The sequence below is a fragment of the Drosophila arizonae genome, chromosome X (assembly GCF_054131065.1).
Source record: "Drosophila arizonae isolate 15081-1271.41 chromosome X, UAZ_ARI_1.0, whole genome shotgun sequence".
Lineage (NCBI taxonomy): Eukaryota > Metazoa > Arthropoda > Insecta > Diptera > Drosophilidae > Drosophila > Drosophila arizonae.
The window spans coordinates 29,174,665-29,196,981 of NC_142927.1; the positions used below are offsets into that span (position 1 = coordinate 29,174,665).

A 22,317-nucleotide genomic window follows, 5' to 3' on the forward strand; every position below is an offset into this window, starting at 1 on the left:
ATGATGTGGAGATTATAGCGGTTAAATTAACTCTCCCATCGTGCTCATTATACATCACATGTTCTTATATCCCTCCCTCTTCTGATGTACAAGTTTATGCTCACCACATAAATTGTATTAAACAAGTTAATGAACATGTAAATGATAGAGATTGTCTTCTTGTGTTGGGTGATTTTAATATTCCGAACACTTCTTGGTCTTCAACTTGTAATGCAAATTACTTTATTCCGACAATTGATCACTATCTTTTTGATGAATTGTTTAACCTGTCTATGTTTCAGATGAACTCTATTTCAAACCATCTTAATCGCACGCTTGATCTTGTGTTTGTTAATCATGATTCGCTCATTAATGTCGCGAGATCAACCCCTCTCTCCTTACCTGAGGATATATATCACCCCACTTTAGAGGTTTTATTAACTATCGATAATCCTCCCTCTACTACACCAATGCCTTCTAAACTTAGTCGCTGTTATCGTAAATGCAATTTCGTTTTGCTTAACGAACTAATTAATTCAACAGACTGGTCTATTTTATATGAATCGGTTGATATTAATTTAGCAGCATCGTTTTTTTATTCTACCTTAAACTCTATTCTGGATGTTTGTGTCCCTCTCCGCCGTGTTTCGCCAGTTTCAAATAAGCCACCTTGGTTCACCAAAACTCTGTCGAACTTGAGAAACATTAAAACTAAATGTTTTAAAAATTACAAAAAGTCTGGTTCAAGTATTGACTGGTCCAAATATTCCATTGCCAAGTCAAACTTCAATCTTTTAAATTCTAGCTGTTATGAGAATTATCTTACACGTTGCAAACGTCAGTTTACTCGAGATCCCAAACAATTTTTCTCGTTTGTAAACTCGAAGCGTAAATCCTCTGGTTTGCCGTCCTCATTCGTCCTTGGAGGTGAAAAAACATGCAATGATCAGGATTCCTCTGATCTATTTGCTGATTTTTTTCAATCCACTTATTCTTCTCCTGATCTCTACAGCAACTCATATCCTTATTCTCTTCCTGAATATGGATCTATAAATACTCCCAAAGTTACTGCATCCTCTCTGGCCGCAGCCATTAGGACATTGAAATCATCTTTCTCTCCTGGTGCTGATAATATTCCTAGTTGTGTGATTAAAGAGTGCAGTGTTTCTCTTCAGTCACAATTACTAAAATTGTTTAACTTGTCCTTAGATACTTCTGTGTTCCCTTCAATTTGGAAAGAATCTTTTATCATTCCCTTATATAAAAAAGGTGGAAGATCTGATATTTCCAATTATAGAGGCATCGCGAAATTATCTGCTATTCCGAAGTTATTTGAGAAAATCATAACATCGGCCTTGCAGCATTTTTGCAAATCGATTATTCAACCATCTCAACATGGTTTTGTTCAAAATCGATCTACGTCCTCTAATTTACTTGAGTTCACTTCGCTTGTTAATGACAGCTTTTCCAAAAAAATGCAAACCGATGTTATTTATACGGACTTCAGTAAAGCATTTGACTCAGTACATCATCACATACTAATTCTTAAGCTTGAACGCTTAGGATTTTCACCCAGTCTTGTCTCTTGGATTTCATCCTATTTAACGGGTAGAACCCAAAGAGTCTTGCTGAGAACAGCTATGTCTAAACTTATCTTTGTTTCGTCTGGTGTACCTCAGGGTAGCCATTTGGGCCCATTGCTCTTTTCCCTTTTTATAAACGACCTTCCTAGTTGTATCTCGTACTCCACTATATTTATGTATGCTGATGATGTAAAACTTTGCCTTCCATACTCCAGGGCAAATGGACATCTTCACCTTCAAGATGACCTAAATGCATTTCAACTTTGGTGTGTGGCAAACCAGCTTGACCTAAATTGCTCAAAGTGTATGACAATGACCTTCAGTCGTACCGTTCCTCTAATTGTTGATTATAAAATTAGCAATATTTCCTTACGACGCATCTTTACAGTCAAAGATCTTGGTGTGTTCTTTGACTGTAAACTTAACTTTAATCTTCATATTTCTACCATCATTAATGAAGCCAAAAGTGTGCTTGGCTTTATTAAACGTTGGTCTAAGGAATTTAAAGATCCTTTTATTACCAAGCGCTTATTTACTTCGCTTGTGCGTCCTATTCTAGAGTATTGCTCTGTCGTATGGTCTCCGCAACATAAACTGTATCAGGATCGTATCGAATCGGTCCAAAAACAGTTTCTTCTCTTTGCCTTAAGAGACCTTAGATGGGACAGTAATTTACGATTACCGTCTTATCATAGTAGGCTCCAGCTAATTGATCTTCCATCGCTAACCAATCGCAGAACAATTTTAGGAATTGTTTTTCTGCATAAATTGATTAGTGGTGATATTGATTCGTCCTCTTTGTTGGGTCGTCTAAATTTTTTGGTTCCGTCCCGAGCAACTAGACACTATCGTCCGCTTCATTTACCTGTGTGCACTAGGGATTATTCTTTGCACAGTGCGTTTCATGTTCTTTGTGTTAATTTTAATAAATATTATCACGTTTTTTCCTTAGAGCTCTCTCCTTCTAAAATAAAAAGTGTACTATCAGCTTATCTTAGGGAAATCACTCACAATGCCCAGGCATAAGCATTGGCATACGTTTTTGCTGCTAATGTTGTGTTAGTGATTTCTCAATTCTATTCTTATACTCTATTTTTGACTCTTCCCTTTCTCTTTTCTTGTTATTATTTCTTATTCTTTTTATTAACTTTTCTTGCAACTTCTTTTATTACCGTCCTTTTTCTTTTTCTATACTTTATCTCTTCTTATTTTCTTTTTTTTATTATTGTTTTTTTTAACTTTTATTTATTTATTTATTTTTTTTTTTATATTATTATTATTATTTTTTTATTTTTATTATTATTTTAAGAATTATTTTAATTATGCTAGATATTGTTAATAACCAACATTTTAATATTTTATTTTTTTAAGTTTCTTACTAACACTTTCTTTTCATAGCTTCAATAGTATCACTGACCATATTTGGCTGTGAGACGTGGGCATAGCCGGCCGGACTGGCAAATAAAATACCCCCATCGGGTTGGTGTTACTATTTGAAATTATATCGTGTACTTTGTATAGGCTTTTTTAAATTAAAATTGACTCTCGTTTTTGTCAATAGCTTTAAGAAATAAATAAATGTGTGAGTGTAAGAAGTCTCTAACTCTAACACTAACTCAAACTTGCCACGCCCCTATCGGACTTTTTATACCCTGAACCCATTGAAAATGGGAAATCAGGGTATAATGGTTTTGTGAAAAAGTATGTAACGGGCAGAAGGAGGCGTGGCAGACCCCACAAAGTATATATATTCTTGATCAGCGTGACGAGCTGAGTCGATATAGCCCTGTCCGTCTGTCCGTCCGTCCGTCCGTCCGTCCGTCCGTCCGTCCGTATGAGTGCGTCGATCTCAGAAGTTATAAGAGCTAGAGAGCTGAAATTTGGCATGCATACTCGTGTGTACCATACGCAGTACGAGTTTGCTTTATTTTTTCGATAAATCGTCCGATAACTTTTTTATCGAGAATAATCGAAAAATTGATTTTGTTTTTTTAGCCTAACTTGAACATTTTTAGACCTGGAGTCTTCAAATTTGTGTTGTATATAAAGTTAATAGATACAAAGATTTTGTAATTTACAGATTTTGGATACCACGCCCCCTTCTCCCCCAATTTGTAAAAAACGCATTTCAAGTACTAGAGACTTGGGCTTTGGAATGTACACACATATTTACCATATGATTACACTCTGAAAGTTTCATTAGGATCATATGTTTACAAAAGAAATTATTCGACAAATAAATTCTCATAATATTGCCCACACTGCAGCGCAGCCCAAGCGCAGTCGCTGCTTACTGCGCAGTTAGCAGAGCGCAGGCTTATGCGTGCGTGTGGATGCATCTGTATGTATGTGTGCATAAAGGAAGTGCAGAATGATTAGAATATCAGCTTAGAGGGTTCAGGGTATCTCCTAGTCGAGCAGTCTCGACTGGAGCTTTCTTACTTGTTTCAGTTGGAGTAATATTACAGTTTGCATACTCGAACACCATTGGACAAAGCTACATATGAGAATCTACCACAATTTGCATCTCTTCAAAAACTTCCAAAGAGTCCGAAAGTGCATGTATGTATATATATGTACATATATATACATAATTTTTTGAAGCGCTTGAACGAACAATAGCCAAAATCAATATGCAAAATGACAGTACTCTCATAAATTGAAGTGATTATGTGAAGTGTTCTCAACTAGGAAATGCACTTAACCCAATATGGAAATCGCTCTAAATAAATATCATGTGGCTCCATTAGCCAGAGTTGACCTACGGCTAAAAGCAGTTCTAAGTCGTCCATATTGCGAATGACTTTTAACCTTTGGAGTGCTACTTCATTCGAAAAAAAAAAGAAAGAAAGCCCTCATAAATGACAAAAACGAAATTAATTAAAATGATATACGTATGAAAACAAAAAATAGAAAACTTTTTGCCTCTGCTGCTGGTAATCGAAGCCTGACTTCGTGATTGTGCTGCTGCCACTGAGGCACTCTTGTGGAAAAATAAGCCAAAACAAAAGGCACGGTAAGGAGTATTTAGAACTAGAGAGACTTGAAAATACCCTGCATGAATGTAGAACAACAAAGATAAAATACTGAATACTTTGCGAAGTGAACTCTGGGAGGGAAGACTTTGAGGATATGGATACGGAATTACATAATGGAAAATAAAGATCAGATATTGAATGAGAGAAATATGAAGGAATAGTTCATTTCATAGATTGCTGCATCTTTGCAAATACGTCATTCAAAGCAGCTACTTCCTACTGCCAGAGGTGTTCTAGAGGGTATAAATATTTCTCACACATAAGCACAATGCGGTTCCTTTATGCCTGTACATGTGCACACACACACACACACACACACATACAATGTTGCTGTTCTTGGCTGTGAAATCGAAGTAAAGTTTGAAATAAACCCAAAGAGCAGGAGCAAAGGCAAGAGCAAAAGACGGAGCCAGTCTGTGTGGCACTCTGCGGCAGTCCCGAGTGGCAGAAGGCAACTCGCATAGTTAGCAAAAACCACTAAAAGTGTCATAATTCGATGCCCATGAGATGCCTGTCTCGAAAGTACGTTGGCCAAAAACTTTGACGCCGATAATGAGTGCCAGGTTGCGTCTGTTGTTCTGCCAATGGCAAGCGCCTCGGGCCGGCCGGCGATGCATATCAGCAGTCTGTCCGCTTTCAGCACCGCCTGCTGACCTCGCCCGCAACGCTGTCACAGGCCGTCAGCTCCTCACCGGCTGCGGCCGCTGTCCACGCTCCCTGCAACGTCTGCAAAGTTGCACGAACATCGATTCGAGCCGAATCGAATCGAATCGAATCGCATCGATTCGATCCGCCTGCAGCTGCTCCTTGTTCCTAAGACTGCATTTCAAGCATTGCGTTACAGCTGTTGACATAAATCAAAGGCAACACACAATCCTCCAATTTGAAGTCGGGCGAGCAGAGCCACCCACACGCCTCCCACACTCGCTCCGAGCATGCCATAAGTTTAAGCAGTTTATACTGGAATACTTCAAGGCGAATAATGAAGAGACAAAGTATTCCACAGAAAATGCTTATGAGCTTCAAAATATCATAAAAAAACAAGTAAGAACGTTGCAGTCGGGCGTTACCGACTGCGGAATACTCATTCACATCCCATCAACTATAGTTAAGTTTCACTCTAATACTGTATAATATAGAGGCTTTTCCAATTTGCCACGCCCTACTGGGCGTAGACACCTAATTTTTGGTTAGTTTCTAGAACGAGATAACAGTACCCTAACTGCAAAGTTTGAATGCTTACTCTCAAAAAAGTGAAAATTACAGGGTATTTTTCGATATGCCACGCCCCTAAAGAGACGTAAAAATTATTTTTTGGAGAATCGATAGAGGAGGCTACCAGTAACTCAACTATCCAAATTTGAAGCTTCTAGCTATTATGCTTTAGGAGATATAAATTTTTGCGGTTTGCCACGCCCCCTATGGGCGGACATATATCTACCATAGCTCGTTGGACTTGGGCGATCAACCCGCGTATATATACCAAATTTCAGATCTCTAGCATCAATAGTGCCTAAAATATACCAGAATTCGAAAAATCACTATATCTTCAGGTCCGATTTGCCACGCCCCTAGTGGGCGTAGATATATAATTTTTTACCCATCTTCATAGAATCAAAACATCAGCTTACGTGCAAAATTTCAGCATTCTAGGTTTATAACTTTAGGAGATACAGTTTTATCCGATTTGCCACGCCCCTAATGGGCGCAGATATATCCGCCATAGCTTGTGATCTTGGATGGTCGGCGCGGACCTACATACCAAATTTCAGTTTTCTAGCTCTTTAACTAACATGATTTCTGGTATATCGGAAAATGCATTTTCCGATTTGCCACGCCCCTAGTGGGCGGATCGGGAAAATTTTAACACTTTATAAATCGGAGATATACACGAGTATGTGCTCCAAATTTCAAGTCTCTAGCTTCGATAGCGCCGAAATAGATTGCGTTCATACGGACAGACGGACAGACGGACAGACGGACGGACGGACGGACGGACAGACGGACAGACGGACGGACAGCAAGACGGACATTGCACAAAACCAATATACTGATTCACTTTCGTGAATGAGTATAAAAAACATTTTATGTTTATTTAAGGGGCCAACAAAATCTTATTTTTCAGCTAATAATTTTGAGGAATTTTAATAGTTCACTGATATTTTATTTTACTTATTTATTTATTTTTTTAACTCATGTCTGTTATTTGTTATTTCTGCCGTTCACCCGTCCGTCTGTCTGCCCGGACTCATACAGATGAGTGAAAATCAGTAATCTGGCACACTAGAAATATTGCCATTAATTTCTAAACTATTATAAATTAGTCCTTTGCTCTACAAACTAAGACTATAGGGGGCGTGACAAATCCGACTAAGAGCTGAAAGCCAAAATTTCTATTTTTGAGTTGCTGTTGAGCTCCACTGATACCTTTTGTACTTTCTGCAGCTTTTGAGCTTTACTCCTCAAATGTAACACTTTCGTAGGGGCTCTAGGGATTGACCTAGACTATTCTATTAGCTAGAACTAGAACGGAAGCTGTAGTGCTTAAGCTGTGAATTATTTTAAAATTATTCGATTCTATACATTTATCATCTATAGCTTACCTGATATTCATTTTCTTGCTTATACAAGTCACCATAGTCCAGGCTGCAACACTTACCTCATAGATGAGTTAGAAACCTTCAGCCAAAACACAAAAATAATTGTTATAGAAACCAGAACAATCTACAAGATCTATGTACACTAGCTGTTAGCTCCCTTCAACGCAGTTTATTCGATGGAAATTTGTACAATAAATAGTCATAATCAGAGATATGTACAAGGCCTTATGCTAGCTCTGGTAATTTGAGTTCTAATGGGTCTTCTAGGCTACTTATAAGTTAGAAATAGTAACAACCGTAACATATGTACACAGGTGAGTTAATTAACGCGCTATCAACGCCCACAAAGAAACAATTTATATAACAACAACTACAACAATTGGGGCAGTGGAAAAGAAAGGTCGGGGGAGCTCTGGGCTCAGCCCAGGCCGAGACTCTTCAGCTTGTTCTTCTTCTCGACGCCCACGCTGTTGGCAAACTGTTTGTCCGCCTCCATTTTGTATTGCTGAAGATTGTAGTGGGTCGCCTGCAAGAGAGCAAACAGAGCGAAATAAAGGCGTATACACGACCATATACAAGCGACTTACATTGAGGGCGTCTTTGAACTCGATCTGGGCCAGGCGCTGTACGCCGCGGAAATTACGACCCAGGATACGGCCCAGCTCGTACCGGGAAATGGCGAAGCCCTCTGTCGTTGTTTTCACTGTCTGATCATCTTCGTCACTGGATGGCTGCAAGTGGAATATATGGTATGATGAATTATATAATGAGCATATAATATGAATAAATAACAAAACTACATTCAACTGGGAAACTAACAATTTTTCAATTGGGGAATACCTAAGAAGGGATTCAGCGAATCGGTAGTTGGAAGAGATAGATAGACTTTCATTTTTATAAGAATATAACACATTTAGTTGGTAATGCCTAATAGAAAGAAATAGATGTTGGTATTGTGTGTAAAAATAAAAAATTGAGTGAAATGACTGAACATTTATACCGATTTTGATCTTGATCGATCAGAAAAACTTTAAGTTCTTTTCCATAATTTCAGCTTTAACCTGCCCATGCAAGTGAAACATAAGTTTGTCTAATTGTCTAGTAATCTTGATCTCAAAAGGGACGGAAGACAAGGCATACGTTACTCTATTATGTTATGAACGAGTATAATGAATTTCCATCTACTTATGTAGACTAAATTCTTAACGATATTTACGTCGTCGTAGGCATGCGAGCAGAGTATTTAAAATGCTGTTCATCTAGCGTCTTACCAGCTTTTCGGTTGTTACTCTTGGATGCGATGTCGGCTTCGCTGGAGCCGGGTCGCTGAACTGCTCATTTACGGTGTTGTAGATGTCGTTCAGAGTGTTTCGCGTGTCTGTGTATTGCTGTCGGGTAATGTAAATAAATGGATTTGTGAAGAATTCAGTTAAGTACAATTCAGCTTGGCTCACATACATCGACAATCAGATTCTTGGTTATGACCATTTTCTGAAAGAAGTCCCAGAAGATGCCCCGCTTGTTGCGAATGTGCGGCTCATCGCTGGCAGCCACTGGCAGTCGCTCCACCCGTTCAGTCGCTGTAGCCAAGCCCAGCACCAGTAACCAACTGCCTAGCAAAAGCAGTGCTAACAGTCGATTGGTTCTCATATGATTCATTCTAAAAATAAAAAATAAAAATAAAAAAAAATCGAAATTTAAAAAATATTCCTTCAAGTGGCGCTTTTCTCAGCGAACAGATTTCAGCCGAGTACTGGAGTACTGGACCATTACAAACTTATAAAACGAATGAGTGCTCCGTAGCGCTTGTAGTTTAATTACAGATCATGAAAAACCATAACAATAGATATAAGTTATATAATTAGCAGATATCCAAAAAGATCCCGAATTCAAAATCCTTGAATATCTTATGTATATCCAAGAATACCCAGAATTAGTTATCCGATATCCTGGAGTATTTAAGTTGACTCATAAGATAGCCCGGATATTGCAAAATGTCAAGAAAACCCAATAAGATATCATAAAATATTAAAAATCAATAATATCTGAAAAATTAGATATCATAAAGTATTAATAGACAATATGAACGTGTTATCCAAAAGTATCCAGTATAGCATATTAATTAACGTATAAATATCCAATAATATCTAGGATAAATCCGATATCCTGGAATATACAGATTAGCTAATAAAATACACATGATTATCTAGTTAAATATCTTAGAATATAAATCGGCAATAATATCTAGAAAATGCAATCAGATATCATAGAAGAATAATAAATATATTAGACCTCCTGAAAAATCCAGATTAATTTATCAATATTCAAAAAATATCCAGAACATATTATCCGATATCAATAAATAGCCAGATTAGCTAATAAGATACCCCAATCAGATATCACAGAATATCCAGAGAGCCAGTCAGAAATCCGGAATATTCAAAATATCTTATCAGGTATGTTTATCTTTTGAGTAAAGTAAGCCTTATGGGAGCTCTCTGATTCGCCATTACAGCGATTGTATACCAAAATATGTACATATGTATATGGGTATAGCTTAAAGGTATATTTAACTAGCTTTAACAACTATACTTTACGCTCTACTCCACTCGAGATTCAATTGTTCACTTGGAGTTTTCATCCTCGACTTAGTTGATAACGACCATATCAGACGCGCTCGCAAGCCGAGCAGTTTTATTGGCCCTAAAGTGGGGCAATATTAACCTTTTATTGCCAGCCGACATGATGAAGGGCCAACAATAACAAATTTACCTAAAACGATTGGCAAATAAGTGCACAACAACAGATTTCAGCTGCCGCCACGGCGCTCTGACAGTTGCCATTTGCCAAATTGACAAATTGCGCATACGCCGCGTGAGCGCCTAGTAAGACTCACACTGTTGTTGGGCAGATTAATAACCTAAACATACGGAAGGGCATCAAATAAATTGTATCGCATTTATGGAAGCTCAGCCAACATCGACCAATGATTCATGCCTGTCAATTGTGGGCCATGCATAACTCTTTACTGGTAAATATTTGCGCTCAATTAATATTTGCGAAAGGTTTCTCTTTAGCTTGGCGTGTGCGGGTGTGAGTGCGTGTGCGTGTGGGTGTGTGAGTGTGTGAGTGTGCCAGTTATTTGACTAAGTACTGCATGCACAATGCACAATTTCAATTAAAATCCCGCCAATTATTTTGGAAGTCAACTAGAGTTGCAGGCTTAGGGATCTGCACTTACCTATCTCGCATTGCAGGTAATAAACATGCATATGCAATTATTGCAGTGCTCACTCAGACACACACACGCACGCACATATGATAGAATATGGCCAAAGAAAAAGAGAAAAAATTCATCATCGAGAATGTTGAATATTGTTGCTGTTGCTGTTGCTGTTGCTGTTGCTGTTCCCAGTTGGCCGTGGCCGTAACTGGCAATCCTTTGGACCATCGTGATTGCTTTAATGCTACTTAAGTGCTTAACTGTTTGCCAGACGGGCGCTGCATCAGGCCCAACAACAACGACGACGACGACAACAACAGCAAAACGGAGGCGAGCGAGGCATCGAAAGTAATACACACAAAACCAGAAAACAAACAAGCCAAAGGAAAAAACTACTTCAAGTGCAAACTTTTCCTTTTGGGCTGAGCAAAAACGAAACGAAACCAAACCAGACCAAACGCAATGCAACGAAACGAATCGAAACGAAACGAAATGAAATGAAATGAACAGAGTTGAGAAGCGAATAGAAGCCCTCGGCGGGCAGCTTACATATATGTAGCATTCGCATGCACATCTGTATGTGTATGTATGTGGCCCAGCTCGTCTCTATACATACATATATGCATATATATGTATGTATATCGATTGCTAACTGCAGCATAAGGCAATCAGTAGAAAAACATTTCACTCTGCAATTGACTTTCATCACAAAACTTGCCAGCTCAATCGAGATATGTAAATATGCTGCTGTCCGCATATGATATCTGCATATAGTGTCTTGAGTTTGTCGACTTGTAGAGCCCTCGACAGCCCAGAGAGCGCGAGAGAGAGAGAGAGAGAGCGAGAGAGGGGGAGAGTGGAGCATGGATGGCCAGGTGTTGCGGCTCTCATGACCAAATCACGATTGTTGACAACCGCAAGCCTCAAGCCAAGCGACTAGCCACGCCTCATCCCTCGGCCAACTCAAGTTTGCATTGGCAACTTTGTTGCCTTTGTCGCTGTCTGTTGTCTGCTGTCCGTTGTCGTTGTCAGCGTCTTCGTCATTTGGGCAGCAGGCTGCAGCAGCACAGCAGCCGCTGTGCAACTGGAGTATTTTAATTATACCCTAATGGCGCATAACAGCCACCTCTGTATCTGTCTCCAGCCTCCAAGTCCAGCCCCACTTCGCCACTGCCAGCTGGGCCAGCGACGAGCTGCGAGCTGCTCATTACGCCCCAAAGAACTTCATTGGCTTCGGAATCCCTCTGCCGCTGCCACTTTCCACAACTTTGGCTATTTTTCGAATAGCTATTTGCTGCCCGTCCTGCCCCGTCCAGGCCGTCCAGGCCGTCCATCCCACTGTTTGCAGGTAAATTTGCACTGGCCCGCAGTTAGGTGCAAATCTCCTCGCTCCCTCTCCTTCCCTCTCTTTCTCTGCCTCTCTCTATCTCTGTGAAAACTCTGCCTTTTCAACCTGCCAAGTGTAGGGTATAAGCTGAAGGGCTTATTGTTATTGCCAAAACCGAGTCTGTGATATATAATAATTTTTCAATTATAAATATTAATACATCTTATTATTCCATAGAAAGTTGCACTTCTCTATTTGAATGAAATGCAAACGATATTATCTAAGTAGTCATTTAAATTTGCTCTTAAAATATGTATTATCTGTTCATCTATTGTGGCTCCCATCCTAATATTATAGTAATAATAATATTTTCTACATTTTCTAGAGCAAGGTATTCGGGTCACAGCGGAAGGGCTTATTGTTATAAGCAAAGCTGAATCTGTATTATTATTTTATAATTTTTCAATTATAGATTATTCATATTAAGAGATCTATTTATGCATTACTATTCTAGAGAACTTTACTATAGACTACATACTTTTCTCGGTTTGAAACGTCAATTCATATTATTATTTATAATTGATCTATAAATATGCATTGTATTTCATCTATTGTTGTTGCCATTCCAAAAATAATATTTTCTGAGTTTCTCTAGAGCAAGGCATTCGGAAGCGAAAGGGCTTATTGTTATAGTCAAAGCAGAATCTACAATATATTATTTCCCGGAAATTTTCATTACAAGTAATTTCAATTATATATTATAATCATATTGTAAAATTTGCACCATGTTTTTGTGTAAAACTAATAATTCTTCGATGATGTTATTATTATCGAATTAATTAATATATATATAATATGCAATAGCTCGAGCAATGTCAAATTTATTCAGCTCAGAGTGCACAGAATGGAATTTTGTAAATACTGTTATTTCTTTATACTGCACATTTTTCACTTCCATTCAAATTGCAATTTAAATTTTCTAAATTATCATTGCAATTCGATCTATATGTACTATATATATGCATATATCTCGTTGTTTTTTGCTCCCATTTTCATATAATAATATTTTGCCAAATTTGCTGGAGAAAGGCATTCGGGCTGCGCTTTGCTTGGCAGAGATTTTCCTGATTTTCCTATTGCCGCCTTTCGCTTACTTTTGTTACCAGTTTTTCGGCAATTCTCGTTGCACTTTTGTGCACGCTTTGATTATTTTATTGCCACCCCAGCCCGCCACGCCCCCGCCCGCCGCTGTGCAGACCCAGCCACGCCTGAGCTGAGCATTGAAACAAACTTCATTTTGAAATTAAAACTTTTTGGCCAAACGGCAAACGGAAAAGCGACCAAGGCAATCGCATTCTTGATTTTGTTTTCCAACTGGCTCATCAACTGGCCAACAAAACTTTGTAATTATATCAATGAATAGCTGCTGCTGGTCAGACAAGCAGCGTCCGTAAACGGAGAGAAAAAACTGGCCGACGTGTGTCTGTGTGTGTGTGCGTGTGTGTGTGTCTATGTGTGTGCGATAAATTTATTCCATCTGGCATGAAGTCGAGCATTGCAATAGTCAAAAATCAATCAATTTTCTTATGCTGGTGCGAAATTTTTGCATTGCATTTCAATTAAATTAAATTTAATTTGATTGTGGCCAGGACAAGGAGCACCAACAAGCGAGCCTAGCTCCTTCGTCTCCTGCGCCCGTCACCAGGACAATCACATTCACATGCACATGCACATGCACATGCACATGCACATCTAACGACCACTGTCCACACGGCTTTCTCTATGCTCGCAACAATAGCTCTGAATTGCTTCGTCCGTTCAGTCAACTTATAATTTTAATGCTCGCACACATACACACACTCGCACACAAAATGGCAGAGACGTCTTCTTGGAGAGGGAGATAGCGCACGTCAGGACAATTTTGCTTGGATTCTCGCTTCATTTTGCATTTGCATGTTAAGTACCAATTAAATAGGACTTAAGACTGAGTTAAATGTTGACGATATGTTGCTACGCCAGCAGCAGCAGCAGCAGCAACAGCCTCTTCACTCTCCACCACCAACACATTTACAAGCAAACATGTTTATTTAAAGACACCAACACACACACGCGCACACATCCTTCAATTGGTCTAATGCTGCATTGGCGCATCTGCTGAAAGTAATGTCAATTGAAAAACAGATCTCATAACTTGCTCTAATATGAACAAATCCAGAATCTCTGTAGTTCACAATGTCACTTCGGGTATATTGGCTATTAGTTCTACGATATATCATATCTTATCATAGCGTCACTAACTGATTTACATTTGCAGACAACAAGGACTTCTTATGAATCTTGATATATTTCCTTTCGTATATTGTCCATAGGACATATTTAGTAGTCCAACAAAGACATATCTCTAACTCTCTCTCTCTCTCTCTCTCTATCCATCTATCTATCTATCTATCTATCTCTATCTCTCTCTCTGTCTGTCTCTCTCTTCTTTCACGAAATAGTCAATACTTTTAAATGGTCTTTGATGTGAGTTCATCATTATATTATGTGACGAATATATACCAACCATGCTTAGTCAATAAATCGCTCATTTTCAAAAATATGATTAGGATACCTTATGCAATATATATATACATGTATATATCTTTCTTCTCTGCTTTTCTTCCTTTCTTCATCTCTCTCGCTCTACCCCTCTCTCTCGTTCTCTTGAATGACTGCTTTGTTAGGGTATCTTAGATTTTGATATCTAAATTTCATTTACAACCATAGTCTCTTTCCGATTTATTTACTTACACTACATATTGTAGCTTGTGGTATTTCATTGAATTAGACATAATTCTGGTCTATCCGTCGTTAAAGGCCTTTCAATCTAAATGATGTTACCCAGCAATAGCTATCCACTTACGAATTTATGTGTTTATATTTATTGCATTGCAATGCATTACTACTCGTTGATAATGGCTAATGAGCCAATAAGCTTGGTTTAATACTCAAAGAATGTAAACAAGTCGTCTTTATAGCTATTTCAATAATCTCCTAGTCTTATTATCTTGTTTATTGAGTAATCATTAGGCTTCCTCTTCTCGCCCTTATTCTAGTTAAGCTGTAACACTTTGGGAATCGTACAACTACAGTTGGATCTACTTCACAGTAAGAAAAGCTCGAAAATAGCTCTAGCATGGGCGAACGTCACTATTCAACAACTCAGTTGTGATGATGTACAATATAATATAATAATGATGTGAACAGTAATACAATAAATAATTAATATATTTTTATACCCTGAGCCCATTGAAAATGGGAAATCAGGGTATAATGGTTTTGTGAAAAGTATGTAACAGGCAGAAGGAGGCGTGGCCAGACCCCATAAAATATATATATTTATCTTGATCAGGGCGACGAGCTCAGTCGATATAGACCTAACCGTCTGTCCATTCGTCCGTCCGTATGAGCAAAAGGATCTCAGAAGATATAAGAGCTAGAAAGCTGAAATTTGGCATGCATACTTTTGTAAGCCATACGCAGTACAAGTTTATCTTATTTTTTCGATAACTCATTCGATAATTTTTTATCGATAACAATCGAAAAATCTACTTTGTTTTTTCAACCTAATTTGAACACTTTTAGACCTGGAGACTTCAAATTTGCGTTGTATATAAAGTCAATGGATAAAAATATTTTGTAATTTACAGATTTGGGATACCACAGCCCCTTCGCCAAAAATTTGTAAGAAAGGCATTTCAAGTACTAGAGACTTGTGCTTTGGAATGTACACACATTTTCACCATATGATTATGCCCTGAAAGTTTCATTAAGATTGTATGTCTACAAATGATTATTATTATTCAACAAATTCTCATAATATTGCCCACATTGCAGCGCAGCCCAAGCGCAGTCAGCAGAGCTCCTGATTATACGTGCGTATGTATGCATGTGTTCATAAATGAAGTGCAGAATGATTAGAATATCAGCTTAGAGGGTTCAGGGTATCTCCTAGTCGAGTCTTGTTTACTTAAAAGAAGGCCAAATTATCAGGAGTGTTTGCATTATTATTACCAACCTATGGTAAATTATATACGTCTTTAAACACCATTAGCAGGTTTTTCGCTTATACATATGAACGGACAGACGGACGGACGGACAGATGATCTGATGAATGGACGATCAGGGACGGATGGATGGGCGAAGAATGGTCAGACGGACACATAAACAAGCGGACGGATATACGGATGTACGAACGGATGAATAAACAGACGAATGGACCGATAAACGGGCGGAGTGAAGGAACAAAATATAATAAGCTAATGCCGTACACAGCCTGGTAATGCCAGCTAATCAAAGTAGATACAAAATTTGCTTTTCCGATGATTTAATTGTATCTATTTAATTTACCTCGTACACAAGCATACATATAACTGTATTTAATTTCTTTTCATCAATATATGCATATATATGTATGTATACAAATTCGCTTCTCCATCAAGTTGTCGGAATATTGATTTTCATTGGAGTTCGTGTGAAAAACAATGAAATTGGAAATAAATGCAACATTTTGGTTGCTTCTTGCCGGCATTGGCATTGGCTTAGCTGGGGCCAATTAATTTCGTTACAGCCATATGTGGTTTTATTGGCGCCCAAATGACGCTCCCAAGTTTCTGGGTTAGCGTGCGAGAGGCGAGTTGGTCTTTAATTGCGACCTGGCGCTCAAAATACTTGCTATAATTAAATTGGAAAGAAATAAATTCAAATGCTCGGGGCGGCAGCATATGGCAGTGCTGGCCCATCAAACTGGCAATAAAATGTATTTTTATTTAAATTAAAAGATGAAGGTCGAGGAGGCGATCATAAAACACAACTACAAACCGAAACTGAAACCGAAACCGAGACCAAGACCGAGACCGAAGCCGATGCCCAAAGCTAGACCGAGCTAGACCCAGCTGGCACATAGAACGGGTTGCATAATAAATGCAAATAATGCTTTACGACGATGGCCCCAAAAATAGTTGCCGCACACCAAAAGGACCTGCCGCAATTGACCATGTGTGTGTCACGTTTTAAACATATACATATGCATACATATATACATTATATGCATACGTATGCCTGGTGCTTGAACGTGCTTTTCGGCTGGCACCTGCCTGTGGGCCCAGCGCAAATAAAAACAGCACGAAATTTCATTTAGCGAATGGATAGCGATTCATAACTGTCGTATATTAACAGCAACTAATGTGCGGCTCGATTGAGCGAGAGGGGATTTGCTGTACTTGCTGTACTATGCAGAGTGCATTGGGGCTGAGGCGGCGCCACACCTCAGGCCCCAGCAGTTCCATCAGCGACGACGGCGACAATCCTATCGCAGGCATCAGCAGTATATATGTATACCCTGGATGGGACATGCAGGCGACGGCGTGCTTGCCTCACGCAACTCATAAAGGTGACCAGTCTAACAGTCTATCTCTCTCTCTCTCTATCTCTCTCTCACACACACACACACACTCTCAGTGGAATATGTTATTTATTTTCTGGGCACGGCAGGGCAAGGCGTTTGCTTTCTGTAAGCTCAACCGGAAAATTGCTTTTCTCGCTGAGTAGTCGCTGGCCGTAGCCGTAGCTATTGCGTTTGCCTTTGCCGTTGTGTTTGACTTATGTTTGTGACTCTAATGGCCGCCAGACAGCAACATCAAACAGTCAACAGTGGCGAAGACAACAGCACAGAATAATCAGCTGGCCGCATCTAATATACTCTGCCAGCCCAAGGCAGCTGAGGGCTCGATAAGAACTTTGGCAAATACAGTTTACTTGGCATCAACTAAGAGGCCAAAAAGAGGTCGATGAAACCGGTATCTGATCCTGAGCTATTGCTAGCATATGCAAGCAATACCCCAGTTCTCATAGAATGATCAACTAATAGCTACAAGAAATGGCCAAAAAGTGGTCGATGAAATCGTTATCTGATCCCCAACTATATATAACATATGCTTCAGCTCATTTAGATTGATCAACTACACAAATTACCGTAAGACTTGGAACATCATAGCCATATGATAAATGCTGCAGCATATAGAGCTGTGAAAACTTTGAATCGATATAAATATATTTGAAATCATACTATGAACAGCTGTTTGTTACTATTCGATATACTTTGTTTCTTATATATGTAAATTTCTGCAACTTTCCACAACCGAATATATGTTCTTTGCATTTCCGATTCCTTAAAGTGCTAAGAGCGTAGTAAACTCATAGCCAAGGCTATATTTGTGTGATCCCTGATCAGTGATCAACAATGAATTTCTTTTCTTTACTTTATGGAACGAACGATATATCATGTGTCATTCTATGCTCATCACATGATTATTGTGATATAACGATGGATCTTATTTGATATATATTTCTATAAGCAGTAGATCTATAAAGCATTAATTTCCTATCATCTCTAGCCTCTAGACAAATACAAAAATTTAAGATTTATTATTTCAAATGAATTGACAAGCACGATCATGATGGCATTGACCTAGTGTAGCCATAAAACTTGATTGATGTCCTAAGTTCAACCTAATTCACTAAAGTGTGCCATATAAAAATAAAATATATAGCTTTAAGTAAGTATATAGCAAAATAGTGTATGTATCTAAGTATGAATTTTGCTGACTCAATGCCAATAGCGACTCAATATTAATCTATCTTCATCTCAAGGCGCAAAGTGTTCAAAAGCACTGAAAATGCAATAAACCCGATCTGAGATGATTTCAAGTGTGATGGTTCGTTAGTTTGCTTGGTCAGCCATCCATATATCTAAGGCATATTCGACCTGTTGCCCTAGAGACTTTCGGGCCAAGTCCGACACACTTCACACTGATCTCTCGCTCTGTTAGGGTATGCAATAAGTTAACAAATACAAAAACAACAAGTAAGAAAGCTCTAGTCGAGACTGCTCGACTACGAGATCCCCTGAACCCTTGGAGCAATAGATATTTCAATAATTTTTCGCGACTTTTAGCTTACACAAGAAACACGCACACACACACACAGACAGGCACGTACGCACACACAGGCACACATACACACACACGCATACAGACACACATACACAAACACACACGCATACTCACACAAACGCATACACACACACACATACACACACAAGCACCCACGCATAAACACGCATGGGCTGCAGTGTGCGCTTACTATGAGAACTTAATTGTTTAATAACTTTTTTTATGGACGTACGATCTTCATGAAACTTTCAGATTATGATTATAACATGGATATGCATGTAATTGCCAAAGCACAAGTCTCTAGTATTTGAAATACGCCTTTTACAAAAGTGAGGGTGAGGGGGTGAATTTAAGGGTGGGGGGTAAATGTTAACAAAAACGAAATTGTATAAATTGCATATAAGCATACATTAAAAATTTGGAGACTCTAGCAATAAAGGTGTAGAAGATATAATTTTATAACTGGTTTTCGATAAGGTTTTTTATCGATAAAAAAGATCGGGATGAGTTATCGATTTTTAATGATAAACTTGATATGCGCGCTGTAATTACGGACATTTTAAAAGAAATTTGAAGTCTCTAGCTCTTATATCTTCTGAAATCGACGCGTTCATACATACGGACAGACGGACAGACGGACAGACGGACGGACGGACAGACGGACAGACGGACAGACGGACAGACAGACGGACAGGGCCAAATCAACTCAGCTCGTCACCCTGATCAAGAATATATATACTTTGTGGGGTCTGCCACGCCTCCTTCTCCCTGTTACATACATTTCAACAAAACCATTATACCCTGATTTCCCATTTTCAATGGGTTCAGGGTATAACTAGCTGGAATTGGTTGCTTGAACCCGTTTATTTCCTTTATTTTTCTTTTTTATTTTCTTGTTTTTTTGCTGCTCTGCAATTCGCGAATTGTTTGCGCCGCTGTAATTAAATTTGCGCCCGCAATGCAATCGGCGGCTGCAGCGCGCATCGCCTCAAATTTAATTGTTATATTAACATTATTGCATGATACTGCCAGACAGACAGACAGACAGACAGGCAGACGGCAAACGGGTCGGCTACGTGATCGCCGAGGCGGGCTTATAAATCACACATTTCGTATACGCAGCGTGGCACAGGCTCGAAGTGGAGCTGCGTTCGGAGCAGCCATGTCCGGCACGTCATTCTAGACTGGCAATGTACGTGCCAACTGTCAGAGCAGAGCCCGGGCAGAGTCTGGAGCAGAGTCCGCAGCAGCCGAATGGCTCAAGAGCAACCTCGAGCAAAAGCAACTCAATAAATAATACATACACATACGTGTCTATCGAGCGGCAGGACATGTGTGCATGTGTGTGTGTGTGTATGTGTATGGTAAGCAGAAGTATGCTAGAATTTTAAGTAATGCCAACATTCAACATTCATATGTTTGATAGAATTCGTTCTGCCTGACGAATTGGTCAATGGTGACCAAAGGTAAGAGCCAAAGTTGAAATTGAGCTGAAACTGTGAGCTTTGACAGATTAAAGCTGAACGGTTATATATGTATATACCTATGACGTGCTCTGTTCAGTTGCTTTATATTACCTAGTACTCATAATACTCAAGATTTGTGTGTAGCTTCATTCATAGATCAACTACTTGTTCCCAACTCTTTCAATTTTGAATGAAGCTAAAGCGTGAAATAGATCTTAAAAAAGTAGATTGACAATATACAGAAGAGAGATAGCAAAGTATAGAGTAGAGAGTATTCTGCAGTCGGCTATAGCCACCTGTCAAACAGTTGCCTAAGCAAATGATGTGCTGTCTGTAGTTGGCTTTGGCATGCTCGAAATTTAATTCGGGCCGGGTGCCACCTGCCAGACGATCTATGAAACAAAGCAAACATGAAAAAATAGCAACAATCAGATTCATATCGGGTGGCACCGACTGCGCCATGCTCGCTTACAACTATCTCGGCGACAAATCTCTCTGCATATTCTACTTCATTTTTATCATTTAATATTAAAAGAAGAGGATTTGCATTTATGCAGATATTCAATTAGACAAGCCAATATGCCCGTTACCGCTCGCTAAACGAGCATTTAAACAACACACACTTAACCTTGATTTTTATGGTATTCGAGTCGACTTGGTGACTCAATAGACATTGACTTAAGCAGCGTTAAATATGCCGAGGTCAGTGAGTTTTTTATGAGTTATTTTAATTTTTATTTATTTTTTCTTTACGATTTACTGTTTGGTTTTCTTTTTTGCGGATTGACCAACAATAACAACAAGTTGGGCTAATCGTATCGACAACTATTACCAAATTGAGCTAAGCTAAACAAAGTTTTAGAGGAATTCGCCAATTTGTTTAAATATCTCTTTAGGAGCTCTGCAACTGCAATTGTTCGCTTCGATTTGCCACTTGTTCCGAAAGGGAGTAAACAAACACATCTGTATGTCCATATGTATGTATGTAAATATATCAACTGAAATCGATATTTCCCAAGTGTCAGTTGCGCACGTTGATTCCAAACATATTCATTTACATACATACATATAACATAATCCATAATCATAATTCATTTTTTTTTATCAAATTTGATCGATATCCACTCCACTTGACCTATTGTATATTTATAAATAATAATATTATAATTAATAATAATTAAAATTGTCGACGTATTTATATTTATAAATTACTATTATATTTGCACTATAATAAGTATTTGCTTTTTGCTTACTAGCCACATCCGAACTATGGAGCTAATAAATTTATCGATAAATTTAAATTGCGCCAGAATCGATTTTTTGAAATATATATTTTTGATTACCGAATTTTTATCAAATATTAAAATTAATTACATACAAATATATCGATTTTTATCAGTCTTCACTTCAGTCGACTTATTTATGTATGCATGTGTGTACTTGGAATGAGGATATATCCGCATATATACACATGAATTTTAAAGAAATTTTTGGGTCAGGCTTTATACACAAATAGTAATAAAAGCCGGCAGATTAATCATCTCCAGTAGATAATTCTTCAAGCTTTATTTTGTACATTAGTATATAGTATATATAGTATAATGCATGTATATTCAAAATTGATCTCTTCTTTATCCTTCATTCCAACTATTTTCATAATTCACGGGTCACAAGTCACAGTCGATGGCGAACCGATTAATATCGAAAGGCCAGCCAGCTCACACATCAAGGCCGACAATAATAATTAAAGTATAAATATTTTGGATCACATTGTAGCAACAGAAAATAAACTCACTCGCTTTCACTTGGCGCACACACGAAAACAAAAATAAACAAAAATGAAAATAAATAAATAAATTTATTTAGAAAACTGAACAAAAACAAAAAGAAGAAGCAATTGCAGTGTAACCGAAAACGAATTGAATTTCTGGGCGAGCACCGAGCATAAAAATGTTTTCGGATTACTTGATTTAAACGCACGCGAAAGAGAACTAAACGCAACGACAACCAAATTGTTTAAGCTCTATGCAGCCAAATAAAAAAAAAAAAAAAAAATACAAGCAGAAATAACAAAAATAAGTAAATTATCCACAGCCGAGCTGACAACGT

The 22,317-nt window shown here is 38.4% G+C and overlaps 1 protein-coding gene across 3 annotated transcripts; it reads right to left on the reverse strand.

Moving 5' to 3' along the window:
* Positions 1–583: 583 nt before the first annotated feature.
* On the reverse strand, positions 584–22,243 carry LOC108619964 (uncharacterized). Of its 3 annotated transcripts, none has more exons than XM_089475107.1 (5): positions 21,587–22,243; positions 8,659–8,860; positions 8,472–8,588; positions 7,788–7,931; positions 584–7,726 (listed from the first exon to the last, which is right to left on the reverse strand). In XM_089475107.1, the coding sequence occupies exons 2-5, from the start codon at positions 8,857–8,859 to the stop codon at positions 7,619–7,621; spliced, it is 570 nt and encodes a 189-aa protein (XP_089331233.1). In that variant the 5' UTR covers position 8,860; positions 21,587–22,243; the 3' UTR covers positions 584–7,618. The 3 variants fall into 3 exon arrangements, with proteins under 3 accessions (XP_089331233.1, XP_089331231.1, XP_089331232.1); XM_089475105.1 differs by having other exon boundaries at positions 22,004–22,242; XM_089475106.1 differs by having other exon boundaries at positions 21,462–21,603.
* Between the last annotated feature and the right edge of the window lie 74 nt (positions 22,244–22,317).